The sequence below is a fragment of the Palaemon carinicauda genome, chromosome 27 (assembly GCF_036898095.1).
Source record: "Palaemon carinicauda isolate YSFRI2023 chromosome 27, ASM3689809v2, whole genome shotgun sequence".
NCBI lineage: Eukaryota > Metazoa > Arthropoda > Malacostraca > Decapoda > Palaemonidae > Palaemon > Palaemon carinicauda.
This window is the reverse complement of record NC_090751.1, coordinates 91,829,031-91,842,854: the sequence shown is the minus strand read 5'-3', so window position 1 is coordinate 91,842,854 and position 13,824 is coordinate 91,829,031. Positions and strand designations below refer to the sequence as shown.

The 13,824-nt window shown below is 41.9% G+C and overlaps 1 protein-coding gene across 2 annotated transcripts in view; it reads right to left on the bottom strand.

Annotated features, from left to right (window-relative positions):
* LOC137620803 (uncharacterized) overlaps positions 1 to 13,824 on the bottom strand; it is a 183,456-nt gene that overhangs the window by 10,677 nt on the left and 158,955 nt on the right. For both annotated transcript variants that reach the window (XM_068351250.1, XM_068351251.1), the window contains exons 16-18: positions 12,674 to 12,868; positions 11,990 to 12,226; positions 11,428 to 11,592 (exon numbers count right to left, since the gene is read on the bottom strand). In XM_068351250.1, the coding sequence (XP_068207351.1) occupies positions 11,428 to 11,592; positions 11,990 to 12,226; positions 12,674 to 12,868 (597 nt within the window). The remainder of the gene's footprint in view (positions 1 to 11,427; positions 11,593 to 11,989; positions 12,227 to 12,673; positions 12,869 to 13,824) is intronic.

Sequence of the window (13,824 nt, the reverse complement as noted above, 5' to 3'; positions counted from 1 at the left end):
GGAGGACAGCTCGTAGCAGAGCGTGCATGACTCCGGGAACCATACCATGTAGGCGGACCTTCTGTAAAAGAAAGGAGACATAAGTCTGGATGTTCCTTGAAACTCTGGTTAGTGATCCTATTCACAGGCTGGGATCAACCGTATAACTATAACTAATAATAATGTCTATATTTATGCATATATTTAATTATAAATATGTATAAATATGGATAAATATCCATACAACATCGTGTTCAAATAGAAATAAATTTCTACTCAGTACTTGGGACCGAACGCTAGCCCCTTCTAATGAAAAGCCAGGTCGAAACCAACCATGCCATGAGAGGCTATCTACTGTTCCTTGAGACTCTGGTAGGTGAACAGATGAATCAAGAGAATACTAATATCCAGTAATCACGTAACATGTAACTATAAACCTCATCGGTATAATAATGTTAACCCTGGTTCTGAACGTCTGAGTCAGGGGTGGCCAAACTATGGCGCATGCGCCAACAGTGGCGCATTGCATGATTACAAGTGGCGCACTATACCCCAAAGATTGTAAATTGAATGATTTTCTTTAAAATTGCTAATTATGTTCATATATTTTCATTAGGACTTTCAAGAATAGCTAATGAATATTATCAACGCAAATTCAAAGTGTCATTAAAGTAAGTACAGTTTACTTTGTATTCATGTTAAATCCTTTCCTTTACAGCTAAAACAAAAGATTGGCCACCCATGGTCTGAGTGATCTCTGTTGCCACCGGATATCTGGTGACAAAGGTCCGTCATAGTGAAAACGTGAACATCAGAGGAAAGCTAATATTAACCTCAATGCTGAACGTCTGTGTGATATCCGGTTAAGCTGGAGATTCGATGAAAAAGGACCGTAATAACGAAATTGTGATTATTCATGAAAAAGGGTTCGTACCCTGGTTCTGATCGTCTGATTGATTTCTGTTTGTACCGGAGATCCGGTGGCAAAGGTCTGTCATCGTGAAATCGTGACCCTCAGCGGTACGATAATATTAACCTCAAAACTGAACGTCTGTGTATCTCCAGTGAAGCCAGAGATTCGATGAAAAAGGACCGTAATAATGTAATTGTGATCAATCATGATAAAGGTTCGTGTGCAAAAGGACTTAGCCGGAGTCTGAGAGCCGGATTTCACCGTTGCACTCCAAATATCTGACTAGTTCTCACCCAATGAGTATCCATTATAGCGGAGTATAACTCAAGGCGGAGCTAAGGGTGTCGGCATAAAGCGATCCCAAATAATGACTCATACACTAACGTAACCTATTAATAGTGCTAGCTCTATTAACAGTAACCACATCAATAAAACGTGAATATCATTAAACGTAATATCATCAACCCGGAGAATAAGAGGAGGCAGGAATAACTCGTGATCGTATAAAATGGAAAACGGGAAATCCACCTCCTCTACTCGAGCTTAATAAAGAAAACGAGAGAAGGGGTATCTCGTAACTGTAGTATCAGAAAACAAGCACTCTATGCTCAAGCTCTCAAGGTTACATAATACAGAACCAAAATCACACAATATGATGATAAGAATAATGAAGGGATTTTGACGAAGGAAAAATCTATTTCTGGGGAGAGACCTGTGACGCCCGGTGAAAAGGGTCCTTCTTTACACTTTTCTGATATAAACCTTCCAAATATACCAGAGAAAGATAAAAGCATGGAATGCAGAGGTTACTACCCTTGTGCGAGCACCTTGTGTGTGTCGTGTATAAAGCAGGGGCGCGTGAAAACCACTATTCACAGGCTGTCTTCCATTTAGATAATTCCTCCATCAAAGGGTAGGGCCGTAACAGAGGCCCCAGATACCGCACTTGAGCCACTCCACCGACGCCCGACGCGAGCGCCCTCTGAGACATCCTTCTGCACGAACAAACGGCTTGGAAAGGAAAGGGTGGGATCGTACAAAATAACAGGGAAGGGTTTCACCGGGTGTCACAGGTCTCTCCCCAGAAATAGATTTTTCCTTCGTCAAAATCCCTTTTCTGGGTCAACCTGTGACGGCCGGTGAAAATGTACCAGAGAATGCCTTCCAAGCCCAATAATAAATAGTAACCTAATGAGGAGAGAGATAAACACCATGTAAGGAAAATAATTTATCATATTAAGGTAAGTAAGCATAAATTACAAACTAGCCAAAGGACATAGTGCACGTAAGGCTAAATAAACATGATAACAAGGAAGCATTCGAGTATCAGAGCACAATATGCAACAAAACTTACATAGCTAAAATAACCCAACACTAAATAACAGTTAATAACCATAGGAACTAAACATGGAATAAACTTAGGGCTAACGAACCACCAAAGAGAGCGGCGACGTGGTGCGAGTGGCAGGTAGGAGGGAGAAGAGGAGAGATGGATGAAAGAAAGAACAAGAGATTAATGGGGAGAGATGAGGCTCCCAGCTGCAACCGTTGGGTATTTAAGGGCCTGTAAGTTCTTTAGATAGTGGCGTTTGAAAACCATAGAAGATTTCCAACCCGTGTACTTTTTAAGGTCATCAAAATCCATATTTTGGAAATAATTGATGGAGGTAGCTACTGACCGGATATCATGAGCATGGGGAAATGATTCCGGATTAGCTTGTTTAATGAAGTATAGGATTTGTTGCCTAATGCCTTGAATGGAAATAGTACCTCCTTGTTCTCTGATAAACAAGGAGCCAGAGGAGCGGTTGCAGTTCTAGCTAAAAAGGCCCTGAGAGTAGTGACTGGACACAGAGAAGTATCTTGGGGAAGAGGAATAATCTTCCAAGGGGACCACCTATTTTGTGGGTCCTCATTTTTAGCTAGGAAAGCTCTGTCTGGAGAAAGAAGTACTTCACCTGAAGGGAGGAAATCTATCTTTTCTGAGTTTCGTGAGAGAGCTGCTAGTTCTGAGATTCTAACACCCGAGGCCAAAGCCGTTAGAAATAAAGTCTTTCTAAGAAAAGTGATATAGGAGCAGAATTCATTGTCCGTGTCTGACGCAAGTTTGAGGACATCGTTCAGAGACCAAGAGACCTTTTGTGGACGAACCGAAGGTCGAAGTCTAGCACATGCTTTTGGAATAGATGAGAAATAGGAATCTGCTAGGTTAATGTTAAACCCAACAAGGAAGACCTTCTTCAAAGCTGACTTGATGGTGGTTATAGTGCTAGCTGCTAGGCCTTTGTCAAATATGAACCTAAAGAAGGAGATGGCTAAATTAGGGGTCATAAAAGTATGGTCTGAATTCTTTAAGAAATCTGCTAGTTTCTTAACGGCCGAATCATATTGACGAATTGTAGAGTCCCTTTTGTCTGATTCTATAAAGAGGACATTTTCCGAGCTGCAAACTTCATGAAGTCCACAAAGTTAGGGTTTTGGCTATCCTTGAGGAATCTGACACAGTCCGAGTTTGGACTACTTGGGTCAGTTTGGGGAATGGGATCCGGAAGGGACGGAGTTTCAACTCGAGGAGGAGAGGAAGCCAACTGCCTTTTTGGCTAGTGAGGTGCTACTAAAGCCACTACCCCTTGGAAGGAGCGTAGTTTGTGTAAAACTTTCATTAGAAGATTCACTGGAGGGAATAGGTAAATCTTCTTCCAATGGTTCCAATCCAGGGTTAATGCGTCCATGGCATAAGCCTGAGGGTCCAGGTTTGGGGTCACATAACAGGGAAGTTTATGATTCAGTTGAGTCGCGAATAGATCTACCTGGAGGCTCGGAACCAGCCTGAGTATCCACCGGAAGGAATTTATGTCTACGGACCATTCCGATTCCAGTGGTTTCGTCCTGGATAGTGAGTCCGCTATCACATTCTGGACTCCTGCTAGGTGAGTTGCTGACAGGAACCAGTTCTTGTCTGCTGCCAAGGCGTAGATAGTGACCAGGACCTGATTCAGGTTGGGTGACTTGGATCCTCCTCTGTTGATGCAGTGTACTACGGCTGTGCTGTCTGAGACTACTCTGATGTGGGGCGACCTCGGAGGAGAGATTCTCTTCAGGGTCAAGAACACTGCCATGGCTTCGAGAATATTGATATGGAACTGTTTCATGGCGGGTGACCAAGAGCCCTGAAACATCTGATGTTGGGAGTAACCCACCCAGCCACTCAGAGACGCGTCTGTATGAACTGTCACTTGTGGAGGGGGAAATTGCAGAGGAACCGATTTGGAGAGGTTCCTCGGTTCGGACCATGGTTGTAGTCTCATTTTTAAGACAGAGGGGATCTTCGAGATCTTGTCTCTTAAAGGTATTGTAGCTCTCTTTCTCCAAACTCGATTGATGTCTTTGAGTTTGGCTTTTAATAGGAGATCTGTTATTGAAGCAAATTGGAGAAGGCCGAGGATTCTTTCTAAAGCTCTTCTCGACACCTGTTTGTGTTTGAGAAAGTTCCTGATCTTGGAAGCTATCTCCCTTACCTTTTTGGGAGGAAGGGAGAGCCTGTGCTTTGAAAGGTCCCACCAAATGCCTAACCATTCGGAGCGGCTTGATGGTTGTAGGCAAGACTTTTGGAGATTGACTTGGAATCCCAGTTTGGCGAGAAATCGAATTACCTTCGTCGTAGCTCTGTTGCATTCCTGGGTCGACCGAGCCCAAATGAGCCAATCGTCCAGATAGGCGATGATCTGTATCCCTTGGTTCCTGAGTTGCTCGAGCACTGTCTCTCCCAGTTTCGTGAATATCCTGGGAGCAATGCTGAGACTGAAGGCGGAAGCCTAGGTAAGGAGAGAAGTTTCGAGCTACTGGCACATGATAATAGGCGTCGGTAAGATCGATAGAGGTGGTGACGGTCCCACGGGGAAGTAAGGTCCGTACCTGAGAGATAGTCAGCATACGGAACTTGTCGCAGAGAATGTAAGAGTTTAGTTTTGACAAGTCCAGAACCACTCTCAACGCCGACGAGTCTTTCTTTGGAACTGTAAATAGGCGGCCTTGGAATTTCAGTGATCGAACCCGTTTGATTGCTTTCTTCTTGAGTAACTCTGTGGTGTACTCTTTCAGGATGGGAGTGGGTCTCTGGAAGAAGGTCACTAGTGGAGGTGGAGATCCCTGTGACCATTTCCAACCCAAGCCTTTGGATATTATGCTGTGAGCCCATGGATTGAAGGTCCAATGATCTTGAAATTGATAAAAGTCTCCCCCCTACCGGGATCACATCATTGTGAGGGAGTGAATTTAGGTCCCTTCCCTCCCCGGGCACCCCTTGATCTAGGTCCGCCTCGATGGCGGAACTGTCCTCTACCTCTGTAGCTTCCTCTCTGGTGTCCACGAAAGGAACCGGAGGGTTCGTAGCTAGGGTTGTATGCAGGGGAGGACATCCAAGAAGACATGGGGTTGGGTTGTGTACCTGGGGGAGCAGTGAGGTAGACCACCTGTTGAGGAAGAGCCGGTTGCTGAGAAGTCAAAGCAGAGGAAGAGTGTGTTGACGTGTGGGGAACTGCCGACTGGTGGTAGTGACCCCGGTTCATCTTGTAAGGGGTAAATCTCTGCTTTTTCTTGAAGAAAGTTTGTTTGTGGGATTCGATCTCCCTTTTGGTCGTGAGGCCCCACCTTACTTGCAAATTTTGGTTTGCCCTCGCAGCGTCCTGAAGAACTTTATTGACTTCATCCTGAGGGAATAGGTTCTTACCCCAGCAGGAGGACGCTATCAGCCTGTTTGGTTCATGGCTGATAGAAGCCTCAGACAGAACGTATTTCCTGCAGCTACCCCGAGCCGACCAGAAGTCGTGGAGGTCAACTTGGTAGGACAGAAGCAGGTTCTTTGTGAAAACCCTGAACAAAGTTTCATTCGGGTAAACAGAGGCTAGGGACTCTACGGAGGTGATGGAGTGGAGGGACCTAGCTAACCTATTATGTGCCTCGAACTCAGTCTTGAGAAGATTCTCTAGTAATCTGGGAAGCTTCTCAGAAAAAAGAGTAGAGGCGCAGTCTGGGTCTAGCTTCCCTACCGTGAAGGTAGAAGAAGCGGCATCCCAGGTGGCAGAGGTACTCGGAATGAGCATTGAGGTGGGGTCTGTCTCTTTGAGAGCCGGCATGGCAGAGCCTTCCTTGACGGCCTGTATTGTCAGATCTGTCACTTTATCTATAAGTGGCAAGGTAATGGACAATGCCGTTGTAAAAATAGTGTAGGCACCTTTGTGTGGGGTGAGCTTGGAGTTGGTACACCCCCATTCTGCTAGAGTCCTGGCCCAGACAGCTTGGGCCTGTTCTTTTGGAAATATCACCGTTTCCTTCGGTACCTTGTCCATTCTAACCAAGGCATGCTCCTTCAAACGGACAAAGCCGTTGAATGGGAATTCTAGCCCCGGGGGGTAGAATTCTAGGTCCTCTAGAGGGCGGGTGCCTATGCTATCTAGAGTTAGGATACCATCTAAGAAAGGAGCATGCAAGGCAAACCTCCAAGGGTTGTTTTTATCAAAGGGGGGTAACTTCGACGCATCTGGGGCTGAAGGCGGAGGAATCTGAGTTCCGGAGCGGATCAGATTCGCCACCATATCTTTTAGCTCCGTCATAGCGCAAGTGTTGCTGAATTTGTTCTTTAATCATATCCCTGATTAAGTCGACAGATAAGGAGGGTTCCTGAGAACCACCCGCCGACGAAGCCTTGGACTTGGCGGACTTTGACTTCTTAGAAGTTATGGTTTTATGAGAAGTACCAGGGATATCAGGAGCAGTCGAGGGTCCGGGGACCGGTGACGTAGACAATAGCAAAGCTGAACTAGGTATTGACTTATAATTACGGAGTGGCTTCACCTTGGGTCGTATGGGGATGGAGGGATCCCGAGGAGAAGCCGTAGGCTTATCAAAGCCGAGAAAGGAAGAGGTAGAAGAAGGAGTAGGAGATAAAAAAGTTTCCACCAACTCGACACCACCTACCTGCTCGTCCATGGGCTCGATGTCTAAATCCAGAGCTGACACGTCCCCCGATAAAAGAGATTCGTCTTCCATGGGGATGGTCGCTCTGACCACTTCAATTAAAGGGGCAGCCGCCTCCGGAGTGACTGCTGCAGTGGTAGAGCCTGGGAAGAGTCGGGAGGCCATGTCTCCGTCGAGGAGATAGGGTGCGCCAGACAGAGCATTCCTGCAAAAGCCCGACACCCAAGGACGAAGAGCAGCTGTTGCCGACCAAAGAGATTCATCATCGGCCTGAAAGAGGTGAGGGGATTAGTGATGAAGGAGAAGGATCGATCTCCGAAATAAGCGATGTACAGTATACATAATTAAGGAACAAATTAAATCATCACCAAAGGATAAAAGGAACAAAACGAAAACCAACTTACGTCATCGTTCAGGAGTAAGGAGGACAACTCGTAACAGAGCGTGAAACGATTCCGGGAACCCACCATGTATGGGGCTTGTCCCAGCTCCCGAATAAAGGAGATAGCACAATGTGCATGCGACCGGCAGAGGTCATGTCCAACGGGATCGTTGAAAGAGGCGGGGCAGCCCTTGGCAGCGCAGCGGACCTTCTGTAAAAGAAAGGAGACATAAGTCTGGATGTTCCTTGAGACTCTGGTAAGGGATTAAGATCTACTAACAGAGTCTAGATAGCATTAAATATGTGTGCATAGAATGGTTCAATGAATGAGAGCCGGAGCTCCATATTAAAATATTTTAAATATAAAATTTTCCTGCACCAGAGTGTGCCAGAGCAATCTAAAATGGGTCCGTATCACTATAAATATTATTAAAGTAAGAATAAAATAAATTAATGTAAGCTGCGGAACCTCCGACAGGGTCAAGGATTCAGTGATAGGCCCGTAACCAAATAAATTATAAAATACAAGCAGTAGCTAAAAGCTAAGGCTAACATCATTGCTAAGCGTATTAGTGATCTCCGGTGAAGCCGGAGGTCCAGTGAAAGGTCCGGAATAAATAAGTTGTGATTAATAATGAATATTTTGTGTGGATATGGCCATGGCCAGAGTCTGGGTGCAAGGGACCACCGGGGGGATGAGGCCCTGCCAGAGGGTTGCACTCCAAATGATATATAACTATAGGTTCCAATCTCAATGAGTATCCCTCATGGCGGAGTAGAACTCAAGGCGGAGTGGATGAATGTTCAGATCCTACTCCCAAGCCTTAGCGGGGAGAGGACGGAACTACGAGGGGAACAGGTGGCGTCATAAAGCTGGCCCAAAACAATGACTCACTCACGAACAGGACCTATTAATAACACTAGCTATATAACAGTAACCACATAATAAAATAAATCGTAAAATATCATATACCCGTAGAGGGAGAGGGGGGAGGGAGAACCCGTGATCGTATAAAACGGAAAACGGGAAATCCACCTCTCCTACTCGAGGCTAAGAAAGAAAACGAAAGAAAGGGTAACTCTTGACTGTAGCGACAGAAAACGAGAACTCCATGCTCTCGCTCTTGTGGTTACACTATAAAGAACCTAATTAAGCACACTATAATATGATATAAGTATAACAATAAAATTGTAACGTCAAATACAAGACTACGAACGAAGAATAACGTCTGCGTTAACAAAATTTAAAAGGATATAGTCCACTGACGAATGCCTCTCAGGGCGGGTACTAAACTATAATAAAGCCAGAACGCTATTCTTGTTCGTCCAGACTGGACTTGCTAGCAAAAAGTACCATAGGAAATAATAATAATAATAATGGTTAAAAAAGGTGTAAGGCCAGTGACTTAACCAAGAACCTAACTGACAGCGTACCAAATGGGCAAGACTAACATGAAATTCCCAGTGAGGCAAATCAAAACAACAATGGCTGCCGACACCGCGGAAGGCCAAGCCGGTCGAAATAAAAAACAACACAATACTGGGAAGAGTACCACTGCCCGGTACTGCAAAAAGCTGTCAAAACAAACTATGGTACTTAACATTGGTATTGGTGAAGTTGGAGCTTCGGCCATGATGAGAATAATCCATGAAACGTGAACACACCGAGAACACAAAAATCTAAGACCAAGCTAGCAAGTCCAAAACAGAAGGATGTCTCAGAGGGCGCTCGCGTCGGGCGTCGGTGGAGTGGCTCAAGTGCGGTATCTGGGGCCTCTGTTACGGCCCTTCCCTTTGATGGAGGAATTATCTAAATGGAAGACAGCCTGTGAATAGTGGTTTTCACACGCCCCTGCTTTATACACGACACCCACAAGGTGCTCGCGCGAGGGTAGTAACCTCTGCATTCCATGCTTTTATCTTTCTCTGGTATATTTGGAAGGTTTATATCAGAAAAGTGTAAAGAAGGACTCTTCACCGGCCATCACAGGTCGACCCAGAAATAAAATTGTAATAACCAAGAACGAAGAATAACGACAACGTAACAAATAAACATAAAGATATAGTCTAAAACGAGCACCTTCCTGAGGCGTGTACATAACTATAACAAAGACTAGATCGATGTTCTTCGTCCAAATTGGACTTGCTAGCAAATAAATACCATAGTAAAAACCAATAATAAATAATGATAATAAAAATGGTCATAAAACGTAAGTGATATAACCTAGATGACAGAGTATCTGAAGGGCAATATTAACTTGAAAAACTACCGAATCGAACAAAACCAAGCCTCTTCCAAAATTAAAATCCACATTACTGGAAAGAGAACAAATGCCCGGTACTGAAAAAACTGTCAAAACAAACTATGGTACTTAACATTGGTAAAGGTGAAGTAGCAGCGTCAGTCATGTTGAATTAACGACAATAACTTGCAAAAACACAGAGCACAAAAAAAAATTACGACTTTGCGGGCAAGTCCAAAACAGAAGGATGACCTGGAGAGCGCGAGTAGTAGGTGTCGGTGGGGTAGTCCAACTGTATTCTCTAGGGCCTGTCACGGCCCTCCCCTTTGATGAAGGGATTATCTAAATGGAAGACAGCCTGTGAATAGTGGTTTTCACACGCCCTTGTTAAATACACGACACCCACAAGGTGATTGCGCGAGGGTAGTAACCTCTGCATTCCATGCTTTTATCTTTCTCTAGTATATTTGGAAGATTTATATTAGAAAAGTGTAAAGAAGGACCCTTTTCCACCGGCCGTCACAGATCGACCCAGAAATAATAATAAAGGATTATAAAAGTAAGGTGGTAAAAGCAAAATTTAAATGTTTGGAAGAATTGAATCAGAATTGCAAAACAACAGAAGAGAAAAGAGGACACAGTCTGAATGAGAAAGTGGCTTAGAAAAATAAATGCCATATTGTACCGGTGGAGGCTGTATTCTGAACTCGTGATGTTGGCATAAGATATACCAATACAATAGAGAATGTCCCAGTTGAGGATGAAAAATTGGGAAAGCCTCAAGTCCAACTATAACAACGAGGCTATGAAGGATCCTGTCTTTCATATGTTTACTAAAGCATAAGTAAACCATTCAGATGAGGGGAAAAAGTGTTACAGTAATGATATACTGTACAAAGGTGATTACAGAGCAATGGAATTTCCAGAGTATTAATGAAATTACAATATTCAAAATTATATTAAAGGAAATGCTGAGAAAAATTACATACCATTAGATTGATAATTGTCAGTCTGACTTCATACCAAAAAAAAAAATCAGCAACAGAAGCAGTGTCTGTAATGGGGACAGTTACAATAAAGTATCAAACAGAGAAAGATAAATAAGTGCAGATCTTGAAAAGCCATTAGACAGAGAGTCTGATAAATCATGACTTTAGAAGAAATTGTTGGAGATACACAAAGCAAAACTTAAAAGTTGTCAAGTTCAAGTTAAAATTTTATGAGATGAGATGCTTGTCAAAACATCAAACAGGGAACTTCAACCCTTATTTGTTGTTCCCAGCCACAGCAATAATCTCTCCAGTAAACAGCTCAAACTCACAGACCTATGCAGGAGATCAGCTGATCATGCAATTGCAAGGTGAGGACAATCATTATATTATCCAGGAGGCTCAATAAACTGGAAAAACGGCTAAAAACTAAGACTAAGGTGGCTTAGACGAGATGATGAGTGGGGAGAGTCAGTTAGGCCCAGAAAATCGTGGAAAAAGGGAAAGTTCGGAAAGAGAGAAAATAGGATAGAAGAGAATTGAGAGTATCTATTTATTTAGAGGGAAGAATGAATATTAAAATAATAATACTTTAATAATGATGATGATAAGAATAATCATAAAATAACAAATATAACACTGTACCTGTAATTCAATATTGCAAAATAAGGGGTACAATATCATTACATGAAACATTGTATTAAATATTATTTATTGGCAATTAAGAGATAACTTTGTCCAAAATTAAATCAACAAGCATGGGAAACTTATGTTAATAACAATTGACCAAAGGATATATAATGTTCCTGAAAACCCCATTCTAGTTCCTTTGGTCCATTGCCGAATAGCATACAAAGAATATCCAATTATGCAGAGAAGCAACAATTCTAGTGTACTAAGGACACTAAGAGACCTGTAGGTGACTTTAACTGTAGGCCTACTAACCTGACTGTTGAACTTCAGTATTTTTCCCATGGGCAGACAGCCTACGAAGAGCTTCCTTTAGTAAGAACTCGTGATCAAAAAGAAAGTCGGATAGAGTGTAGATTTGAGTTCCATCTGGAAGTGTCTGAACATCTTCAACTGGGATTCCACTAACCATCAAATTACCTGAAACAAATAACTCATTATATGAAACAAGAAAATTACAAGTTTATGCGTAGCATATCTACAAATTACAGTACTGTAGTGCATTTTGTATTCTCCAAGTTCCTGCAACATATCCCCAGAAGTTGATATACTGTAGTTTGGAAATTCCTAGATTCACAATTAAATTTGTATTCTGGTTGAGTGCCAAAACTTTATCAGGAAATATTCATCTCAATTTTATCTGTACTAAGGTGATTTAAAAACAAGGCACATATATACGTTAATCATCAAAATCTCATCACATGATGTATTTTGGAGAATGTTTCCAACATCATGAGGGGACACTTTTTGCAACTAAAACTATTTTGACAATCTTTGTTCCTCACCAATCAAACCAAGGCCATGTCATCAAACTTACCATCCTCATCATTGGAGAATACCAGTTCCCTCTGATTGAGATTAAGAACTCTCAGCCCCTCAGGCTCGGCAATCCTCGTGTCATTTGGAACTACGCGGTCCAGAGCGAGATAGTCGAGGAGGAATTCCGTACGCAGAGCCACGCTTTCTGGGCTTTCATCATACAGGGGATGTTGGGAGTTTTCGGGGACCATATTTTGCATCTTATCATTAATGGGAGATAAGACTGTCATTGGAACTGGAATGATGCACTGTATTAGTAGCTGTTATTGATCACTGGTAAGACATCATCATTTACTTGAAAAACAATTATAACTAGTCCTAAAATTAACAAAGCTTAATGGTAACTGACGATATAAGAATTATTTTGTATTAAACCTGGATTTTGTAAGAGCAACGTCCTCCAAGATTCCACTTTACTACTAAATTCTATACTATAATCAACTACATAACTTTAAGACAGAAGAACACAAGTGTATTTTGATAAATGCTAGCATTCCTTAAATCTCGACTAATGAGAAAAAATCTTAAAATAATTTCAAATCAGGAAACATCTTTTAAATGATATATACTGTAGTACATTGTTCTTTGCCAACTAATAAGCTAATAAGTAATACTATAATGTGAATCATTTCTAGATTGTTATCAATTTTCAAAGTATACTCTTCATAAAAAGTGTCCTTACCTTTCTGATCAGCAATAAGAAAAGACAAGTCCTGGTGTCTGAGAGAATAACGCCACAAGTTTACCAAAGATAACACGCTATCTCCCGTGGTTTCAGGAATATCAGGGACATAGTTCAGGCTCTCATTCCTCCCTTCATCAACATCAGATCCAATGAGAACCTTTGGTACTGGTACTTCACTCAAAGCAGCTTCATCTAGTGACAAAAGAGAAAGGTCTAAAGTTGTATAATATTTTTCAAGCAGATCAGTTTACATTGTATATAACTTTAAACCTTAAACTTACATAACGAAGTGTAACTTAGGTCTCACAGAGCTGTTCCCTTGATAATCCAAATGCCTGACTCTCCCTAGTCCTAGCTTGGGTGGAGAATTGCTCTCTCTCTCTCTCTCTCTCTCTCTCTCTCTCTCTCTCTCTCTCTCTCTCTCTCTCTCTATATATATATATATATATATATATATAAATATATATATATATATATATATATATATATATATATATATATATATATATATATATATATATATATATATATATATATATATATATATATATATATATATATATATATATATATATATATATATATATATATATATATATATATATATATATATATATTTGGGCTCAAGCCATGTCGTGCTGATGGAAGTTCCTTCATTAGTAGCTTCCTAGGTTATATGTGACTACAGTGATATATCCCAGAGAATTTATCGAAGGTACCTAGAATTCTAACTCCTGGAGCGAATATCCCTTAAAATTTTAAGAAGGGATATCGCGTAAGGACGTAATGGCACACCTCATAGCAATCTGCACCCCAGATAGAGTTTTACGTTCGAGGAGGTATGGCAAAAATAAAAGGGGGGCCCTTCAAAGGCCATCCCCGTTCCCTACTACTATCGATAGTACAACAGCGCCATCCCTATGATAGTGGCCATTCCTTTTATTGTAGCGATTTTGTTCGGTGGTATTTTCCTGTGATTGAATTTTTCGATTGTTTAAAGGATTATTAATTATGCTTTCTTCATCATCTTCCGCCTTTGGAAAGTTGAGTATCGGGTCTTTACTTTGAATATGTTTTAGCTCCTGTTTCACAATGAAATTAAGTATTTTTGGGCTCAAGCCATGGCGTCCTGATGGAAGGTTCCTTTT